This window comes from Mchenga conophoros, linkage group LG11, assembly GCF_057382185.1.
Source record: "Mchenga conophoros isolate Kocher_MC1m ecotype Shallow Benthic linkage group LG11, M_conophoros_male_GT1.1, whole genome shotgun sequence".
NCBI lineage: Eukaryota > Metazoa > Chordata > Actinopteri > Cichliformes > Cichlidae > Mchenga > Mchenga conophoros.
The window spans coordinates 4,474,836-4,497,057 of record NC_140536.1 but is presented as its reverse complement, the minus strand read 5'-3'; the positions used below and the strand labels follow the sequence as shown (position 1 = coordinate 4,497,057).

The 22,222-nt window shown below is 40.7% G+C and overlaps 1 protein-coding gene and 1 long non-coding RNA gene across 12 annotated transcripts in view; both read right to left on the bottom strand.

Moving 5' to 3' along the window:
- The window catches only part of adgrb1a (adhesion G protein-coupled receptor B1a), a 215,461-nt gene that overhangs the window by 33,104 nt on the left and 160,135 nt on the right, over positions 1 to 22,222 (bottom strand). For all 11 annotated transcript variants that reach the window (XM_085290572.1, XM_085290565.1, XM_085290567.1 and 8 more), the window contains 6 exons: positions 20,284 to 20,410; positions 8,325 to 8,428; positions 2,758 to 2,860; positions 2,396 to 2,546; positions 1,993 to 2,062; positions 1,676 to 1,742 (listed from right to left, as the gene is read on the bottom strand). In XM_085290572.1, the coding sequence (XP_085146698.1) occupies positions 1,676 to 1,742; positions 1,993 to 2,062; positions 2,396 to 2,546; positions 2,758 to 2,860; positions 8,325 to 8,428; positions 20,284 to 20,410 (622 nt within the window). The remainder of the gene's footprint in view (positions 1 to 1,675; positions 1,743 to 1,992; positions 2,063 to 2,395; positions 2,547 to 2,757; positions 2,861 to 8,324; positions 8,429 to 20,283; positions 20,411 to 22,222) is intronic.
- LOC146563463 (uncharacterized) lies at positions 18,331 to 19,485 on the bottom strand. The gene is made up of 3 exons (XR_014894320.1): positions 19,271 to 19,485; positions 18,761 to 18,944; positions 18,331 to 18,579 (listed from the first exon to the last, which is right to left on the bottom strand). It is a non-coding gene; the product is annotated as an uncharacterized LOC146563463 (long non-coding RNA).

The window sequence follows — 22,222 nt, the reverse complement described above, 5'->3', positions numbered from 1 at the left end:
ACCAGAAGAAGTCCCGTTTGCAGTTTGCCACAAGCCATGTGGGGGACACAGCAAACATGTGGAAGAAGCTGCTCTGGTCAGATGAGACTAAAATGGAACTTTTTGGCCAAAATGCAAAACGCTGCACATCACTCTGAACACACCATCCCCACTGTCAGATATGGTGGTGGCAGCATCATGCTCTGGGGGGGCTTCTCTTCAGCAGGGACAGGGAAGCTGGTCAGAGTTGATGGGAAGATGGATGGAGCCAAATACAGGGCAATCTTGGAAGAAAACCTCTTGGAGTCTGCGAAAGACTTGAGACTGGGGCGGAGGTTCAGCTTCCAGCAGGACAACGACCCTAAGCATAAAGCCAGGGCAACAATGGGATGGTTTACAAACGCTGTCCATCTAATCTGACTGAGCTGGAGCTGTTTTGCAAAGAAGAATGGGCAAGGATTTCAGTCTCACCCAGATTTTACTGGAATTACCTGTAAATTATTATTATTATTATTATTATTATTATTATTGTTCTAATGATAAATGTGTATGTGCTGTAAACTAGAAAAAAAACTATTAAGTTAGGTGGCAGTATTTAGAAAACCATGAATGAAGTAAAGGGAATGATAAAAGGAAAAGGCGGAGAAGAACATACTGTGAATATGGACAAAGAAAAATTATGAGAGTAACAGGAGGTAAATGATGAAGTAGGAAAGAAAGAAAGAAAAGACAGCAGGAAGCATAAATAACATGACGTAAAAATATAGAAAGCAGGAAAGGCAAGAAGCAAATGAGGCATAGACAATGAAGCAGAATAAAATTAATAGGAAAATTAATAAACATCAGAGATTATTATGGCAAATAAACAGCCTAGAAAAAAGAAGAGATAGAAAAGAGACAAATCAATACAAGAAAAAAAATCCAGGAGGATTAAAGGTGGAAAACAAGAAGATGAAAAAGGGATGAAAAGAAAAAAGGGATAAAAACTTCATGGAAATATGACAAATGTCAAGGGAGTAAAGAAGGAAGTAAGATAAGAATGGAAGGTAGCAAAAGACAACAAAGAAGACAGGAACTAAAGAGGATGGATTAAGGGCAGGAAAGTGCCATGGATGACACAGAGGAGGAAAGAAAGACTAAGGAGAAAATAAAGACGTGGGGCAGAAAAAGATGAAAACGAAGCACATTGACAGGGAAATGGAAGAAAAAAAGGAGGGCAGGAAAAAAGGTAAATAATATTAGGGAAGAGCAGGAAAAGGAGGAGGAAGTAAGCATGATAAGAGGAGACAGAAAAAATGAAAGATCAGGGAAAGGGAATATCCAATTGTGCAATGTTTTCAATGTTTTATTTTATGTTACACTGAGATTCCAGCACTAGTCATTGTCCAAAGGTCTAAATGGTGATGTACAGTAATGCTTAAACACAATAATAATATTATAATATTATTGTCCTGGGTCAATATTTCAATTTTAATTCTGAGTTTCTTTTAATCCTGCACTTTTATCATCTGTTTACAGCACCAGTACCAAGACTGTTAGAATGATTAAAATGTATAGCAACTACTATAATGACTACTAGGTTTAATAAATCATTAAGCAGATACACACATGAAATTGGCACATGATGGGAGCTATAGCTACAGGTTAAACTAATGCACTGAATACAAACATAGACTAAAAAGGGTAGAAAAAATACCAAGACTACGGCTGCAGCAGGTCCCACAAATGCATAGAGAAGACCTCCTTCCAGAGACAGCCAGCAGCTACAAGAAAGAAGCAGGAAAACATGGAGGTTGAGAGAGGGAATTAATGTGGGAGAGATTTGAAGAGAAAGTGCAGGAACATGAAGGGTTTGAATGAGGTGAAAAAGAAGTGAATGATCGATGAGACAGGAAAAAAGAGAGAGGTCAATTACACACAGCAAACAAACCTTCAGCCATGTGTAATACTCTGCCATTAATAGTTAAAGAAGAGGTAGCATACAATGACAGCTCTATAGGACAACTTGCTTACTAGCTTGATGTTCCATAACCCTTTGCCTTGGTGAATCCCACTGAGATCGCCACTACTAGAGCAGGGAGACCTGGGAGGAAATAAAAATGGACTTTAACATAGAGATTATGAGGTAGATGACAAGACACATAAAAGGAAGTGAAGAAAAGAATAAACAGGTAATGAAAGGTAAAACAGCAGGAAGGAAAGCACAAACTAGGCAAGAAAAGGACAGTAACCTGGAAAAATAAGAAAAAAAAGATATAGGAGGAACTGATGTGAACAATGAGGGAAAAAGGGAAAGGGGATAAAAAAGAAGAGAAGAAAAAAGCAGGAAGCAAATAAGGAAGAAAAACAGGATGAACAAGGTGAATAAGCGCAAGAAGAAAGAAAGTAAATAAAATTGGAGAGAGAGAAAGCCCACCCCAGCCGAGACACAGGAAACGCTTGCGTATGATGCGATTCCTGAGGCGGCCTGTCACTGCCATGTAGGACTGCCATGCCTCTGTCAGAACCCAGCAGAATGAAGACAAGAAGAAGAAATGAAGCAACGCAGCAATCAGGGTGCATAAGATCTGAAACAACAGGTGAAGACAGGAAACAAGTATGAAGACACTTTATTCATTAATACATACTCTGGCAAAGAACATGACTGCAGTCATATGAGTGACTCTCACTCATATGACTGCATACAGTAGAATGTCATTTAAAACCTGTCTTGTCATTACACTACCTTTAATTGGCACCACTGGCTACTACCATTCACTAGGGAAGAGTTTGGCTTACCTTATTCCGTGTCTGCGTCTGTCCAATGAGAATAAGAGCATTGGACGAGATAATGGAGAGGCAGAAGTTAATAAGGATGACTGAACGCTCAGACCGGATGTACCTGCAGGAGGATGAAAGAGACACCTATGAGTGAAACTAGCAGTCAGACCTACGGAAAAGATCGGGGCATCAACTTCAAGGCTTTCTCCAGATGCTGTGGTATTTTCCCACCACAGCACCAAATACTAATTGAGGATGTTCTATAGTGCCAGTTTATTAACATCTTTGGATTGTGGGAGGAAACACATGCAGACAGAGGGAGAGCAGACAAACTCCACACAGAAGAAACACAGCTGACTAGCAGGACTCGAACCCAGATACTCTCACTGTGACATAACAGTGCTAGCCCTAAATCTGTCAAGCAGAACTCTGTTACAGTGTCACTGTATTCTTCCAACAACAGAACATATTAAGAGGGATGCAAAGATTCTAGACATATAGTGATCTTCAAAATAACAATCTGGTTCCAAGTGCAAAGACTTTTTTTTGTATATTCTGTTTTTAGCAGTCTGTTCCCTTTTTTTCCTTTTGTCAGTGCATCTCTAACTCTTATGCAAGAGGTGATTCTTAATGCTGACTTTTTCAAACCAAGTTTGAAGCAAACTGTAAAACTCTCCTTTGACAGAGTTTGTTCAAATTATCTTTAATTATTATTTAATTTTATTATTATTTTTAGCGTGCACGCATGAAACGTTTTTCATACTATAATAGGATATTTCAACAGTGTAAAACCAGTCTGACAAAAAAACACCCAGCACGCCCCTGCGGGCGGTTTATCCTTCAAGCTCGGGTCCTCTACCAGAGGCCTGGGAGCTTGAGGGCCCTGCGCAGTATCTTAGCTGTTCCCAGGACTGCGCTCTTTTGGACAGAGATCTCCGATGTTATTCCCGGGATCTGCTGGAGCCACTCGCCTAGCTTGGGAGTCACCACACCTAGTGCTCCGATTACCACGGGGACCACCGTTACCTTCACCCTCCACATCCTCTCGAGCTCTTCTCTGAGCCCTTGGTATTTCTCCAGCTTCTCGTGTTCCTTCTTCCTGATATTGCTGTCATTCGGAACCGCTACATCGATCACTACGGCCGTGTTCTTCTGTTTGTCTACCACCACTATGTCCGGTTGGTTAGCCACCACCATTTTGTCCGTCTGTATCTGGAAGTCCCACAGGATCTTAGCTCGGTCATTCTCCACCACCCTTGGGGGCATCTCCCATTTTGACCTCGGGACTTCCAGGTTATACTCGGCACAGATGTTCCTGTACACTATGCCGGCCACTTGGTTATGGCGTTCCATGTATGCCTTGCCTGCTAGCATCTTGCACCCTGCTGTTATGTGCTGGATTGTCTCTGGGGCATCTTTACACAGCCTGCACCTGGGGTCTTGCCTGGTGTGATAGACCCCAGCCTCTATGGATCTTGTACTCAGAGCTTGTTCTTGTGCTGCCATGATTAGTGCCTCTGTGCTGTCTTTCAGTCCAGCTTTGTCCAGCCACTGGTAGGATTTCTGGATATCAGCCACCTCCTCTATCTGCCGGTGGTACATACCGTGCAGGGGCCTGTCCTTCCATGATGGTTCCTCGTCTCCCTCCTCTTTCTTGGGTTTCTGCTGCCTGAGGTATTCACTGAGCACTCGGTCAGTTGGGGCCATCTTCCCAATGTATTCTTGGATGTTCCTTGTCTCATCCTGGACTGTGGTGCTGACACTCACCAGTCCCCGGCCCCCTTCCTTCCGCTTAGCGTACAGCCTCAGGGTGCTGGACTTGGGGTGAAACCCTCCATGCATGGTAAGGAGCTTTCTTGTCTTTATGTCAGTGGCTTCTATCTCAACCCGTTCTCACTCCCAAAGCGTAACTTTTTACGCTAGGTGACAAATCGTCACCATATTACGTTTTCGGCTACCCACCACGTTCCTAAATGACGACCTCGGAAAAAGAGGAAATATGAGAACCGTCTGGACTGAACCTACACATGTTCGCTCTTATTCTTCAAATCGCTTAGAAACACGCTATTTAACATCATTAAAGTCCTGGTTAAGGTCAGGAATAAGGTTATGGTCAGGGCTAGGGATAAGGTTAGGTTTAGGGCTGGAATACAGGGCTGGAACGTCTACTCCCGCGGGAGCGTCATTGCACTGGATTCCAGCCATAACCCGCCGCGTACCATAAGAACGCCGAAGGTCTCCTTTCGCGTTCCTTTCGCGGGACGTGACAAAACGTCGACATGTTACGCCTCGGGAGTGAGAACGCTCTGTCTATCTCCTCCTTTGGCCAGCCTATTACCCCAGCAGGGTACCTGATCACGGGCAGGGCGTACGTGTTGATGGCCCGGATCTTGTTCTTACCATTCAGCTGACTCCTCAGGACTTGCCTGACCCTCTGCAGGTACTTGGTGGTTGCAGCCTTTCTAGCGGCCTCTTCATGGTTCCCATTTGCCTGCGGGATCCCCAGGTACTTGTAACTGTCCTCTATGTCTGCAATGTTGCCTTCTGGTAGTTCAATCCCCTCAGTTCTGACTACCTTCCCTCTCTTTGATACCATCCGACTACACGTCTCCAGTCCGAACGACATTCCAATGTCATTGCTGTATAGCCTGGTAGTGTGGATCAGTGAATCGATGTCTCGTTCACTCTTGGCATACAGCTTGATGTCATCCATGTACAGGAGGTGGCTGACAGCTGCTCCGTTCCGTAGTCGGTATCCGTAGCCAGTCTTGTTAATGATCTCACTGAGGGGGTTCAGGCCTATGCAGAACAGCAGTGGGGACAGAGCATCTCCTTGGTAGATCCCGCACTTGATGGTGACTTGTGCTATGGGCTTGGAGTTGGCCTCTAGTGTTGTACGCCACATCCCCATTGAGTTCCTGATGAAGGCTCTTAGGGTCCCATTGATCTTGTACAATTCTAGGCATTCCAGTATCTTGTCGCTTGTCGCTTGACACACACACATATATATATATATATATATATATATATATATATATATATATATATATATATATATATATATATATATATATATATATATATATGTATGTGTGTGTATAAATATAGTGTATATTTTGGGTTAAATTCATTCTACAATTTACATTAATTTTCCAGAATACACTGAACATGCTTTTTGTGCAAGATTCACTGAGGTAAGAAAACTTTTATTTTTCATGCTGCATACAGTAGAATGTCATTTAAAACCAGTCTTGTCATTACACTACCTGTAATTGGCCCAACTGGCCACTACCATTCACTAGAGAAGACTTTGGAAAGTAGTTGGTGGTAATCAGCATGCGAAATTGGTTGCAAAGAGGTATACAGTGCTTCACTGAAAAAGGGTGCTTTAGTTGCTAACAGATTGCCATGGTTACCTGTCCTTTGCTTGGAAGACTGACTTGTCTGCAAACATTCACAAACTACTCATTGAGCGGTAGCGGAAAGAAAGAGAGCAAAAAGTGCGATGCAAACCAAAAATAGTTGTGTTTTTTTTTGTTCAGCTGTAGTCAAAACAATCGCAGAGCAGAGAGGTTTTTGGTGTAGCAACCTCTGGTTTCACTTGCATACAGTCAGTCTCCAGCAAAAAAATGACCAGCTGCTTGGGGAATACACTTTTTCCCTAGAGGACTCCAAAAAGTCAGTATGGATAAAAAAAATAAAACAAAAAAACAAAACTAGAATTAGGTGTTATATCACATTTCAGCTGCTTAGCCAATTAGTCCTCTAGTAAAAGAAAAACATGGTATATATTTTGTGACTTCAAAAATAGAAAAGATACAAAGAAATGCAAAGTTTGCTGTGGTACATGATAGCAAAGCTCACGTTTTTTCAGTTTCTAAACTTCAAAAGGGGAAAACTAGAACTCTTTGTTGTTCTATACCTCCACCAACTGGTTCAGGTACAGTTTACATCCATTTCTGTCCAGACTCATAGATCAAGAGACTTAAGGATTTGATAGGATGGCACCATTACTCTCCCCATTCAGTATCTAAACAAATGTGAAATATAGGCTCGGTTTTAATGAGACGCTCTCTTTAGGCTTGGGTATCGTCAACCTGATTCAATGTGATCCCCGATTTCGCTTTGATTCAATTTAATTCAATTTTGACTCAGACAGTTATAATTATGATCATTTATCAGTACATATCCATATTTTTATATCTAAGTATAAAAACAAAACTGACACTTGTGAGACTTCATCAGAGGTTTAAACATCACAGCAGATGCTTTTGTGTCAAAGTAACAGAGGATGAAACAAAAAAATATGAAGGAAATTTTCTTGGCCTGGCTTTTTATAGCAGATAACCGCCTTAAAAATATTCTGCAGTAGATCAAAAACTGAAAAAAAAAACATTAAACCACATATGAACATGTTGCTGAGGTGAAGCAGAGCAAAGTTCAAGAGGTTTTAATTACACAGCTAAGTGTTTTGCAGTTTGGCATAATTTATAAAAGTTTCAATTTCTTCGGTACTGAACAGCAGAAATGAGGTTTTCTTGCGGGAAGACAAGAAAAAAACTGTTGCCGATAACACTGTGCACTACGGTAGTTTGGTGCTTAGTAAGCAAGCAAGTAATAGCGATAGAGATAAAAAATAAGAGATTCTTGATGGTAAACTGGTCTTGAAGTATACTGAGAGAAAGAGCTGTGAAACAAGAGTGATTTTATTATGGTGTGAGCAAAACTGCCAAAGTAAGAGGGCACTTTTTACTATGCCTTTCAAACGTGAAGCGTAGTTTTGGTCTTCTTTTGTTGCTGATTCAGTGAATTTTGGTTGGAGATTGACGAAAAACCTGCAGCTTCAGAATCTGTGAGATGATGGCATGTCCGCGTACGTGCCGTGGATCTCGTTTTGTGTTTACATGTTTGAGCGGAATCCGTGTACCTGCTATTTTGGCTTTTTGGTGGTTGTTGAAATAGTTTTGTGAGCTTTACGCTGAGATTCTGGCGTTTCTGACATAATACATTTATATTTAAAAACCAAATCAGGATTTAATGGATGGATATTGCATTATTCAAACTAAAATCAATTTGAATCAGGAAAAAGCCACCCCTAGTTCTCACGACTCATCGAGTGATGCTACTAACCTGCCAATCGGTGGCATGCAGTCTGACGACATCACATTTTAGGACATGCTCGGACATGCTACCTGGTATCAGGTGCTATGACCTAATGGAAAACTCTGAAAACTGTGGCGATCCAAGTAGTTACTAATGGAAAAGATACTGTAGGTACAGCTTTGGAAAGTAGAAGATTTTACATTCTCAATCTACACTGTTACATTAGATTTTGGCTCTACTGCTTATTTAAGAGCTTTTAATAATTTTGTAGGCTTTTTAATAAAATGAAACACAATCTTTGAAAATCTTAAAACCAGCAGAAAGCATGCTTTTAGTAGCACTGTCCTTTTGTCCTTGATAGATTTAAGTCAGATGGTTCATATCCTCCCACCTGATGAGCTGCTAGTCTGTTGTTAACACTTCCTCCTCACATTAATCACAGCCCTGTGCTAATATTTTTAATGCAAGCTGTAATATCTCACCTCCAGACAGACACATAGATGATGATGAGTAGCAGCAATGTCAGTGAAGACACTCCACAGCCTACAATCAGTGTCACAGACGGGAGTTGTGTCTTATCCATGTTCTGCAAATAAAAGGAAGGAGGACAAAAAAGAAAAATGTGAAATACAATCAAGATCTATTCCACTTTATCTGATAAAGTGAAAAGTGAATACTGAAAAAGCCCATTGCTGCAAACAAAGTCAGAGGGACTCGTCAGTGGGGTCTTGCAGATCTGTTGTGTGCACAGAATTTGACAAGAGCTGACAGCAGAAAAGAAAAATCCATGTTGGCTTGATTTGTTGAGTTTTCACCTCCTAACTGGGTCATCCATGGTTCAAATTCAGCGGAGTCCATTTTCCTGTTGTTAGGTAAATGTGTAAGCCAATACATTAAAGAGCCACTATCTATATTAAATTTATATGTAATATGGATGGATTTAGTTTTTATCATGTGTAACTCTAGCTAATAAAGCACCAGCACACAAAAAAACATTAAACTAGGACTGTGCGATATGACGATGGATGACGAAAATAAAACATCTACCGTTTAATATTATTTGCTATCATTTGTTTGGTGGTGTCACAAAATCCACTGTTTATGGAAATATTTTTTCATCATTTCAGAGAATACAAGCATGACCAGTGAAGGTGAGGTAGAACCAGGCAGCTTGAAACAGAAAGACCAGTCAAAACAAATTGAGGACCTTATTCCTAAACGAGGGGCTACCTCTGTAGCATGGATCTGGTTTGGTTATGAAAAGTCTGACATGGAGAAGAAAACTTTACTATGCAAACTTTGCCGCAAACAGGTCCCCACAACAGACTCCAACACAACAAACCTCTTCTACCATCTACGCAAGAATCATGTGAAAGAGTATGGAGAGAGTTTACGGATGAGGAGCAAAAAAGAGCGCTGAAAATAATCCTTAGACTCAAACATTAGAACCGGCTTTTCCCCGCACCACGCCGTGTAATAAATACTCATATATAGTTTCATGCATCAGTCAAAACACTCAACTCCAGGTACACAAGGTTGCCTGAGATTCACAGAATTTACAGAAAATGCTCTATTTTGTGATATATATTGTTATCAGGATGAGATTTTGGTCATATCGCACCGCCTTACTTTGAGCCTGGTTTAATGGCTGCACAGGATAAGATTAGTAGAGGTGTAGAGTAGGTAGTTACTAGAGGTGTAAAGGTTAGCAGGATGTCACTCTCTCTCTCTCTCTCTCTCTCTTTCTCACACACACACACGTAGAGATTCTGAAAGAATGCTCCTGCTTCTTTTCTGCTTTCAGTTTGACAGTAAGGTGACTTCAAGGTGATTTAGGAAGAAACCACAATACTTCCAATCAGCAGAAATGCACACACACCACCCACACACACACGGACAATGTATGCATACAAAGTCAATTTCCATATTGAACAGACAAATTAAAATAAAGGAAAATGAAGACGTGACACCTTCGCTTTTTTCATTCCCAAAACCTTGTCTGCCACTGTCTTGGTCACCATAGCAACCATGTAACCATGTACCATCTGCAGCAGCTGTACAGGGAGTGCAGAATTATTAGGCAAATGAGTATTTTGTCCACATCATCCTCTTCATGCATGTTGTCTTACTCCAAGCTGTATAGGCTCGAAAGCCTACTACCAATTAAGCATATTAGGTGATGTGCATCACTGTAATGAGAAGGGGTGTGGTCTAATGACATCAACACCCTATATCAGGTGTGCATAATTATTAGGCAACGTCCTTTCCTTTGGCAAAATGGGTCAAAAGAAGGACTTGACAGGCTCAGAAAAGTCAAAAATAGTGAGATATCTTGCAGAGGGATGCAGCAGTCTCAAAATTGCAAAGCTTCTGAAGCGTGATCATCGAACAATCAAGCGTTTCATTCAAAATAATCAACAGGGTCGCAAGAAGCATGTGGAAAAACCAAGGCGCAAAATAACTGCCCATGAACTGAGAAAAGTCAAGCGTGCAGCTGCTAAGATGCCACTTGCCACCAGTTTGGTCATATTTCAGAGCTGCAACATCACTGGAGTGCCCAAAAGCACAAGGTGTGCAATACTCAGAGACATGGCCAAGGTAAGAAAGGCTGAAAGACGACCACCACTGAACAAGACACACAAGCTGAAACGTCAAGACTGGGCCAAGAAATATCTCAAGACTGGTTTTTCTAAGGTTTTATGGACTGATGAAATGAGAGTGAGTCTTGATGGGCCAGATGGATGGGCCCGCGGCTGGATTGGTAAAGGGCAGAGAGCTCCAGTCCGACTCAGACGCCAGCAAGGTGGAGGTGGAGTACTGGTTTGGGCTGGTATCATCAAAGATGAGCTTGTGGACAAGATAAATAGTAAAGTGGAAAACTGCTTAGCAGCAGATCTATGAGATCTATGGATGCAGTTTTCCACTTTACTATTTATCTTGTCCTATCCATGCACTGCGCTGCTATTTTCCTCCTCTGACATGTGAACCGAAATCAGTTGATTCTACTGCAAGTGCAAGAACCGATAAGCGGGACTGATAGGCAGGCAGATTAACAATTCCAAGGAATTGGACTACTGGGAACTAGTTTTCTGCAAAACCGGTTCTCTATCCCCTTCCCTAGTTGTAAGCCAAAATGCTTTGGCCTGATCAAAGCACATCACGCGATAAGGTTAGCCCATTACAGTAATATCTATAGCAGGGGTGAGGGAAGTTTTCCTTGGAGTGTATTTCATCTACTACTAATACCACAGCAGAATAGACAGTTCTCAACATGTGAGCTGGTTCTCAGGATACACCAAGATATGTAAGTTGTGGTTTACATATTCCCTTGGCAAGTTAAAGTTTTGTGGTTTGATTGAAGCTAGACCCCCTAAGCCTTTTATGGCTGTGTCGGCCAGTGCATCCGATGTAACTCCACTCTGACAAATAAGAGGAGCTACCACCAGTGGCAATCCCTTGTGACAAGGGAGGAGCTGAATTTTTTTTTTAGAACTGGCTCCACAAAAAAACCTAGCAAGATTACCATCATTCAAGCCAAGAAGTTCAGTTAAAAACAAAAGGCATTTTAATGACATTTCCCACTGAAATGCACTTATATTTAGTCGGTATAAACCAAAAGCTCTAGGAAGAAGAGACATTTACAGCAAAGAGTCAATACCCACCGACGTTATTATGATTGCACTAAAATTCCAAATTTGATTCAACAGAAATGAAGTGAAACAATTGTACACCCATTTCGTCATGGTAGGCGGTCTCTTCAGTGAATATGCAAGGGAATGCGTTTTAATAACAGATACAAAGTTATTTGCTGGAGTAATCATCCAAACCTAATGTGGCTGGATCAGTAGCTGGAACAGCTCATCGCTAATGCTGTGCTGTGTTCGGGTGAAGAAGATTAAGGTGAGATGAGGGTGCAGTAGTAGCAGTGAAAAAAGGCTTTGCAGTTGCTCACAGATGGAGGATGGCTGGACCTGAGGGGACCGGGACGCGAGGGGTTTCCAACCCCATCACATTTACCCCCACCCCTCTAGCAGAAGATAATTGGCTGAGTTTATAGCCTGTCTTGTCTCCAGGTTTGATGTGTGTGCCGGGGCCAAGTTAATTAAATCCTCTGATTAATCTGCACTGCAGTGAGTTCCTTCTCTAAAAGCAAAGTGGGAGAAAAAAAGATTACAAGTGCAGTGAAACAGAAAGGCGTCTGCTGAGACAGACAAACTTTTTAGTTCTTCCTCAGCTAACGACAGAACTTGCCTCGTACCAAAGCTCACACAGAGTCCAGATGAGAGCATTCCTGTCCACAAGAAAATGGCCAGACCACATAATTCCACATGAGCAGACTTTAAACACACCACTGACAAGTATGCAAAAAGCTAACAAATCAGATAAATGCTTTTTCACTGCACTGCACACATGCTACTTTATCTTCATGCTGGAAATAGATAATAAACCTGCACATACTTGGCTAGAAAACCAATCACAAAAAAGTGGCTTAGTCAAAAAATGAAAACACAGAAGGTTTCTCTTTCACCGATCATCAGATCATTTGCTTTCCATTTATTTATTTTTAGGTTTTCATATGACCACAAGACATCTTGATGTGCAAATCAGAGTACAGCTATGACTCCCATAACTGTAGTTCCACTTGATAGATAAAACATCAACAGATGCTGCCTCTCTAACAGCCTACAGCCCTCATACTATCTACCTATTTGTTACTCCTACAATGGGCTAATTGACGTGAGGCTTGTCACTGCGACTAGAGGCCAGGCTTATAGCATCCAGTTGATACCAGCACAGGCACATTCATTCATCCTCTCTCCCTACACTGCACACGGGTCTACCAATGGTAGCACACTGGGTTCAGAGGGCTTTGCCTTTGACTGCAGTGCATTTGTTCCCTGTTTTTCCTTCTAAAAGTCTGCAGTGAAGCTGGACTGAGCAAAACGCACACCAGAGGTGGCAGCTAGAGAGTAAATGATGTAGTAAGCAGAGGGAGAGAGGCAGAACTACAATGTGATGCGACATCAGAGAATGAAAAATGGTGGGATGAAATGACTGAGGGGTAGAGAAGAAAGAGATGGAAGTATGGGAGGAGCAAGGGGGGGGGGGGACAGAGGAAAAAAAGGAGGTTGGGGTATTTGTCATGCTGAGGCTGTAGAAGGCTAGCTGCAGACAGAGGCTGGGCCATTTAGAAGCTGCTATGTGTTGCATCAGGAATAATTCGAATGGCGGCTGTGGCTGTCTCGCAAAATAATAGAACATAGGGGAAAGGGGAAAAAAGAAGAGCATGAGAAATGAGAAAAGCTGAAATTTCTGGAAAAAGCACAAGCGGGAATTTAGCTTTCCTTAGGAGACACAATGCTTTCTGGAAACAACAGAATTCAAACAGCCTGTCATCTGCACAGGTGGTTGCAGGCTGCAGGGAGGCTGCAGCACGTTGAGGATATGCCAATATTAGTTTACTGGTAATTATTAGCTTAATTCATTATGTCACACATGTGAACAGAGCAAAACTAAAGGCCAAATTAGCATTAGACGGCAACAGGGGAAAAGTACCAACAGGAGAAGAAAGCTCTTTAAGTGATCTACTTTATATTTGCCGATTAATGAACATAGACAAAGCCAATAATGACCAACATGGTCCATAATACTAAGAGCAGTACACATGATCAAATCGCGAACAGAGTGTAAGTCATCTACTACCAACACAACCACAACATGTTCTTTGTATTGTGACAAACATAATACGAACATAAGGCTTTATCCTCTCTCAGGAAACAGTATAGCAGTTCAGACCATCCTGTAGTACAACTGGAAGTGTGGAACAAGGCTTAAAAAAAAACACACCAGCAGCAACCCAGGGGAAACACTATGCACTAGGGTTGGGCGATTGGACGAATATATCGACTATCAACAATAGCCAGCACGATAGCCTATCGCCGATAGTTTTTACAAGGGCAATTTAATTATTTATTTGCCCATGAATAAGTTTGCTATTAATGATGGAGCTAATAGAAGCAGTCAACAGGAAAAAATTAACTGCACCCTCTTTCATCTGCGAGTGAAATGCACCCTCCTCAGAGTGCGCCCAAATGCTTGTTGATGGAGCTGCAGAAGCTGGTGATAGCCTAGCATACTCAGCCGGATGGTGGACACGTACATGCTCATGCAAGTTAGCCGTGTTTGAGTACTTTGCTCGCACTATACGTCTGCACAAGTGACACACCGCTTTGGTTACATCCTTAGGTTTACCTCTTTCATCTCGTTTAAAGCCAAAGAAATCCCAAATTGGCGACTCTATTAGGGCTGCCACAAACAATTATTTTGATAGTCGACTAGTCACCGATTATTTTTGCGATTAGTCAACTAATCAGATCATGCGTCCATTGGACTATATAACTATCATTAGCTTACAGATTTAAGTGTTTAAGGTATGTGCTAACTAAAAACAAAGACAAGACAAGTTTATAAAATTTTAATGAAATTTGCAGATTGTTTCGGCAGAGTTTAATAAACTCAGCCGTCTGCTCCTTGCTATCTAAAATATAACAGGACACCGGAGTATATTCTCGAGCATCTCACACTTCTGATAATCAGTTGTCTGCTTGACATTTATTCTGCTGTGTAAAAACTATAACTTTAATCTCAGCCAAACAATTTACTCAGGAACAAATAAAATACTGAAAAAAGCCAAACAATAACATTTTTAAGTTATCTAAGTGACTTATATATATCATGTTTAACCTGAGTAGCGAAAGACGGTGGTGGGTTTGAAAACGATTTGCCGGGAGTCCGGTGTTCTCACCGGCTCTAGTGAGCCTTGAACCCCAGCTAGCTATCGAGCTAGTGGGTAACAGACGTCTCGGAAAACGTCGGAGCGCTTTTGAAAATATGTGGTGTCTTGATAAACTGAGCAGATATTTGAAATTTACACAGCTACATTATTGCCTGAAAATATCTTAAACGTTTATTTTGTGACCCAGAAAGAATAATAAGAGTAATATTAAAACTAATTAGCTGCCGCCATTGTTGGAAACTGAGCAGGGCCGCGCTATGAATTCTGGGATAGGTTGGACCACGAAGTATACACCCGACCCATCCTTCCAATTTGGGGAAATGAAGGGCGCATTTGTCGGCCGCATTTGTCGGAGTTTTTGAATTTGGACAGTCTTTGTCATGTCGCTGTAACGTAATCAGCCTACAAATGCGGGCACAGGAGGATGTGGTTCCTGAATTTGGACACAGCTACGATACCGGACACTGCTTCTTCTTTTTCGGGGTTTAACGGCAGCTGGCATACTTGTACATGCAGTGCTGCCATCTTCTGTTTCAGTCTGTTATTACACTCTTACACTCTACTACTTATTCTTACTCTTTTGGGATAAATGGTAAAAATGGTAAATGGCCTGTATTTATATAGCGCTTTACTAGTCCCTAAGGACCCCAAAGCGCTTTACATATCCAGTCATCCACCCATTCACACACACATTCACACACTGGTGATGGCAAGCTACATTGTAGCCACAGCCACCCTGGGGTGCACTGACAGGGATGACTAATCGTGGCAGCCCTAGACTCTATTTTTTTTTTTTTGTGCTGTCAGCGTTAATGCGCAACTAACGCGATTATCAATTAACTCATCTGGAGCGCTGACTGAGTCAAACATCTTCTGTTTCAGTCCGTTATTACACTCTTAAATCCTACTACTTATTCCTGGGTCTTTTGGGATCTTACAAAGCTTCAAACAACGCATCGACTATAAAATTAGTCATCGACGATTTTGTTGTTTCAGCAACATTAAATTTAAAAACTGTACTTTTGAGTTAAAATATATATTTATAATTTTAATAAATGACAAATTAAAAAGGCATGAACATGTTTTTGTATCGAAAAAATATTGAACCGTGACACCAAAGTATCGAACTGAACCGAACCGTGAATTTTGTGAATCGTTGCACCCCTACTGTAGACCAGCGGTCCCCAGCCCCCGGGCCTCGGACCGGTACCGGTCCGTGAGTCGTTTGGTACCGGGCCGCATGAGTTGAGGCTCAGGTGTGAAATGTATCGTTTTCAGGGTTCTTATTGGTTTTCAGCGTTATTTTGTTATCGTTTTTATCGTTAACTCGGTTTTTCTGGGTCTTTTCGCGTGTGTTATGAATAAATCTTCTTTTTTTCGGTACCGGTACTAGTTTTATTTTGTTGTATTTATCCGCGACACCTTAAAGGCCGGTCCATGAAAATATTGTCGGGCATAAACCGGTCCGTGGCGCAAAAAAGGTTGAAGACCGCTGCTGTAGACTATGCCATTATTTCCCCCTCTGGCACACAAACTGAAATCAGCAGACTGCAGCGCAAGTGCAAGTGGAACTGATAACCGGAATCTAACAATTCCAGAGTATTGAACTACTGGGAACCAGTTCTATACTGGTTTTCCATTCTCATCCATTCTGCAATAGGATTTGTGCTAGTGAAGGATACTAATGATTGACATATGATAGAGGGAGAAACAGGGGTGGACAATACAGCCTTTACATTATATTACAATATTTCAAAGAAATTTGCAACACTATTTCTAATAATATAGAAAAAAAGCCCTAAAAACGTGTGTTTTGCCAGCATTTTATCAGCTTATTAAAGGGAGCAACATTTAGCAGTGCAAACAAAATGAAGGGCATTTTCCATCCTTCTTTTCTGAAGAGTTACTGTCATTGATCACAGACTGCTTAATTGAAAGTCTGAATCTATTGCTTTAAGGTGCCAGAAGAAGCAGCAGCAGAATTATAGAGCAATAATAGCTTTATACCAAATGTAAACACAAAAGTAGTTGTAGTAGTTTCCTGTGAATTTATTACATATTGATTATTAAATATTACAACCTATTAGTAACTATAACGCTACATGACTGCTTAACACTTAAAGTAAATTATATATGAAAAGTAAATTATCTTTATCTGGTAACTTTTCAGGAGAGTGTGGAATATTATCATAGGGTGGAGTGTTTTAACTAGCTGCTTATAGCCCTCCTTTACCGTCATGCATCAGTGATTTCCATCCACTGTTTGCACTTCCTGTCATACGCAAGGTAACAAGTGAGTACTTCAGTGATGCTTAGCTGAGATATTTGTTTAGTTTTGGGTCACACATCATCAGCTGCGTTTATTTCATTCTTGCATTTGACTGAATTGTCAGAGATGTTTGTTGTTTCCACCTTTAGGAACTGTTCTTATTTTGAAAATAACTATGCTTGATTGGATGTTGAAGTAGCTCCATTTTCAGATGCTAGATTGTCATCAAAAGCTCCCCAACGTTTCCGAGCTTGTCTCGTGGTTGTCGCTGCACGATGTCGTTGCAGCACTGATATCCAGAAATGTAAGTTTTGTAAGTTTTACATCACATAATAATTATACCTGTGTTATAACAGACAATATTATATGGCACAGCACTGAGAAAAGTGTTAAAAGATGACCTATAAATCCAGAGACAGAAAGCTAATATCTACAGTACGTGTGGTAGCATTGTAGTTTAATGGCCTGAGTTAAGAAACTTGCCTCACTACTAGAGCCATGTCATATGTGAAATGGAGTTAAGATCGATAATGAGTGCAAGGCTCTCTGCAGATGGCCGTCAGCTTTCAAATTTACGTGTCCACAAAATTCTCAGGAGTTTACAGGCTTTTAGTTTTTAATGCACCAACTACCCATGTGCCATTCAAGCAAACAAGCAAAGAACTAGAACAAGAATGACTACCAGTCCACAGCCATCATAATTCAAGGTATAAATGAAGGACTAAAGAAATGACCTCAGATCCTCAGTGTCATTACTATTCTTCACCCCTATAATTTCTGCCTGCTGATGCCACTAAGGGAAAAAATAAAACAACAAAATGATTAACTGTCTTTGCCTCGCTGATTTGAAAATAAATATTTTGGGGTTAAGAACTGTCTATGGGCTAAAAGGAGAGCTCTTGGCCCAATTTCTAATTATAGCTGTAATTGTTTAGTAACTAACAGTTAATTATTTGAAAAAATATTACCAGATTAATCATAAAAATCTCCAGCTGAATATTTATGCATAAAAGATGAATTTCATAGGGTTTCAATTACCTCTCCTATACACCGTTGAAAACATTTAAACAGGGTGTGCTATTTTTACGTACGCAAACACATAGAGATTATTTTATCTATAAAAAGTTAAAAAGACATAACTATCTCACAAATTTAACAAATTTTCTCACATTTTTATATATATTCTGAAAGTCTAAGACTCAGAGATAGCACATTTCTAATGACAAAGTAGCAAATTCTCAAATTTGACAAGTTGGACAGTGAATATTTGGCATGTTGATTAACTAAATGTTTTAAATTATTAACTGATTTTTAAACTATTTGTCCTTTTTCCAGGACTAAATTAATAAAATGGAAGCTCATTTTTACAATGTGTTTAATTCAGATAATACATATTATACAGCGATTTTTTACATGTCTCCACAGACACACTTGGATATCAAAAAAACAATCGACTGTTAAGGCCTTTTTGTTGTTCTACTGTTTCTTCCTAAGCAAGACGGTTTGCTCCATACTCGCACTGTGCCCAGTGTGTCAGCTTGTAACTTATCAAGGTATGACCTCCTGCTTTTTCCTCCTCTCCTCCCTCAGCCAAGGTCCTGTCCAGATAACTGAATGGCTCATCTGGAGGTTGAGAGGAGCGAATAGATTGTCCTCATTTTTGATCCCTGTACTGATCAAGTTACAATATAACATGAATCATTAAACCCACAAAATAAGAAAAGCAATTTCATTATATTATATTAAAATATAGCAGTGTCAAACATTTCTACTGAACACAAAGGATTCAACTGATTTAAAAGACATTATCAAAAACTTGCGATTTAATGGATGTTCCAGTGTGAAAATTCTACCTGGTCAACAACACCGTGCATCTCTATCATTACTGGACTGGCTGTGATGCATCAGAAAAATGCAATCAATGTCTAAGTACCAAAAACTGGACTTCTTCCATTGGATACATGACCCTTGCATCAAAAGTCCTGGCATCAAGGGTCAGTCCTTGTAAAAGAAATGGTTTCCCTTTTCATAACAGCTCTATAAAAGAAAGGTTTTAATTACTCATCCATATAAGTACCAGTAAGATAAGATACCAGTAAGATGTAAAGTCACTAGGACTCTCCTGCTTATTCTCGCCTTTGAACTACACGTCTCAAGCAGTGCTTAATTATTAGTCTGTTAGTTAGTTAGCAAGTATCCATGCCCAATCATGCCCAGTGGGCACTACTACTTTTTCAAAATCTCTTTCACACATGAACCAAGTCCCAAACCAAGGTACCTACCAACATGACTTTTGTTTACTATTACAATTTTAAATATCAATAAGCTATGCTAAACTAACCACAACCACACTCCATCAGCACCTTTCATCCCAGCTCTTCCCAGTTCAATCAAAACCTGAATTAACTTATACGTGGTGGCTGCGCTATAGCCAGTCTGTTTTTTTTTTCAGCTCTTCCCCTTGGCTTAGCCTCTTTCTCTAAGTTGTTCAGGCAGCATGACGGGCAGCCTGCTGCCTCCTGTATCTTTAAGAAAGCCTCTGTGCCCATGTTGTTACCAGGGCAACTAGTGAACAAACTGCTTCTGAGGCAATTTCCAGTCTAATAATAACTAATCGGTCTAAATGAAAAATTGCCACAAAGACACAGCCCTGTGCCCACAGAAACTGGGCCACGTTTGAGTCACTGGGATTCGGCTGGGATTTCTGAAGACACATAGCTGACTGCTGAGCCCAGCTGCAGCCACAATGGAAGGGCATTGTGTTCTGTGTCCTGCTTTACCTCCAAGTCTGGGTAAAATGTGTCCTGCTGCTTGTTGTTGTAGTACAGATTATGGAATTGCCATGCAGCACCTTCTCCACTGGGCCTGTGATAACCATGGAGACACAACTGACAGGCTATTATGGGAAAATATGCTAATGTGAACACCAATTGTTGGCGTTTACCTAAAATAAGAAAATTAAGGAGGGGTGTGGAATTTGAGGGGCATGCAGTTATGATCATCAGCTCTAACATGATTTGAAATCCTACTCATGGTGTCATGTGTGTGAATATCTGAGAGCAGAGACCACAGGTTAGCACGGTGCTGCTCCTCCTCTTGGAAGAGATAAACAGCCACATAAGTAAAGACACCCCCTAAATAAAATCCTTTTTTTGGCAAGCCTTTAATAACCTTTTGCAGCATGGCTTTGGCATGTCGAGACATAGAAAAGGAAGGAGGGGGAAAGAGGGAGGATCTGTTGATATGTAATGACAATGACGCCCTTTAGAGAGAGAGAGAAAAAAAAGAAACAGCTGATGCATTCTCAAAGAACCCCACAAAAACACATCCCGTCTCCGATACCTTTATGGAAGTCATGGGAGGTTGTCGGACTTACCATTTCGGGATTTAGTCGTGCTAAAATGGCGAAGGTGGACAGTCTGTCACAAGAGCATTTGGTTCTGAATGAGTCGACAAGCACGGTTTTGCAGCCCCTGGCAGACCAGGATCCCAGCAGAGAGGAGCTGCACGAGAGAAACACGCGCGCGCGCGCACACACACACGTACACACAGAGAGAGACACACACACAAGCACAAAGAGAAAAGCGATGCGGTGAATATAAGAGAGCCCCGGCAAATTAAAGAAAGCAAAGAAAAAAGAAAAAACGGCGGTTCAAATCCCACCGCGTTATCCCGGCTCTTTAATCCACTTTACATCTCTGCCGCTGCAGCAGGCACGCGCACACAGCGGACTGGAGGCGACGATGAGGCGCTACAAGGCGGCGTGCTGCAGCTCTCAGCCCGGACACATTACAGAAACACACTGCCAACACTCACATCTGAACCACTCGGGATCATTATCATTATTATCATCGTTGTCCTTATTATTATCATTATTATTATTAAAAATAATAATAATAATAATATTAATAGTGACGTGTTGTTTCAAGTGAGCTAAATATTAGCCATTACAATATTGTGCTATATGTACTATGCACAATGTATATACAGTAGAGTTCTTTATTTAATGTAATTTTTTTTTTATCATAATGTTAAAATTCCCATGCATGCCTCATATAAAAAAGAGGCAACAAATTATGCAATTTCTGATGGGAAACTGGTGCATGCTGGGAAAGCAGCGCTGCAAACATGGAAACATGGCGTGTTGATCAAGATCGCTGTTAATTAATACAGCGATCAGTGCCCTATGACGGTGGATCAGTGGCAAGTTTGGAAACAACTGGAATTATTTTAATACCTAACGTGAAATACGTTTGTATTAAGTTATATTGCGGCTCATTCCTGTCTACAGTGAATGCCTGCTGCGTTAATGTTTTTTTTTCTTTTTTCTGGCCCTATTGTTTAACGATAATACAATTTGAAAGCCTGTTATTAAAAAGTACACCAAAGCATGAGCAGAAAGCAGTGCCACTATCATGGAAATCTGGCCCAGTGATCAATACCACTGCATCTTTTGTAACATAACATAACCCAGTAACATTAATGAGTCACAGCTCTTCACAGTTGACAGCGGATCAAAGCAGAAAGAAAAATAAAGAAAGAAAACTGACCATTACATGTATATCAGTTACACCTGCTTATTTCCTGCCATGGCTGTTCAGAATGCCTGCTGTGGAAAAGGGCCAGTAAAGTAGTAGCGACGAAGTATTTTAATGTGGAATAGCTGATATAGAGTACAGGTGGGCACACCAAGAGTAATTTTTTTTACACTAGCATAAAAACAGAAATGTATATGTTATTCTATCATACTGCAAAAATATGCAAAGAGTGGCATTGGTGTAAGTGTTGGGAATAAATTTATTCTAAATGTGAACTTAAAATATATCAGTTATTTTTTTAGCAGCTTGTTTGTGGGTTGCTCTGCCATCCTTTTTAATCCTGTAATGGTTCTTGGGTTGCTCAGCAGTATGGTTTGGTTCCAACTTCTATTCGCAATTTGAAGCACCAAGCCTGAGAGTCACATTAGCAGTAAAAGTTAGGGACTTTTATCCAACAGCAACCATAAAATGGCCATGGCATAATGTTACCTGCACCTTGTTTGACAGAATATAATGGTATGCTTCAGATCATGAGCTGTTCCTCTCCCTATTTTTCTCCTCCTATCATTCTGTTACAAATAAATCTTGGTTTAATATATAAGAGATCTGCTCTTCAGAGCTCTTTTAGATGTTTTCAGGTGAAGTCTAATATACACCTCTGTATTTACATTCCTGAAAGGATGAAAGTGTCTTAACTAAATACTTTGATGACACACTTACCTCTTCGAAAGTGGACTTGACTTGGTTAAATGTTGTGGGAGGGGTTATTTTAACTTG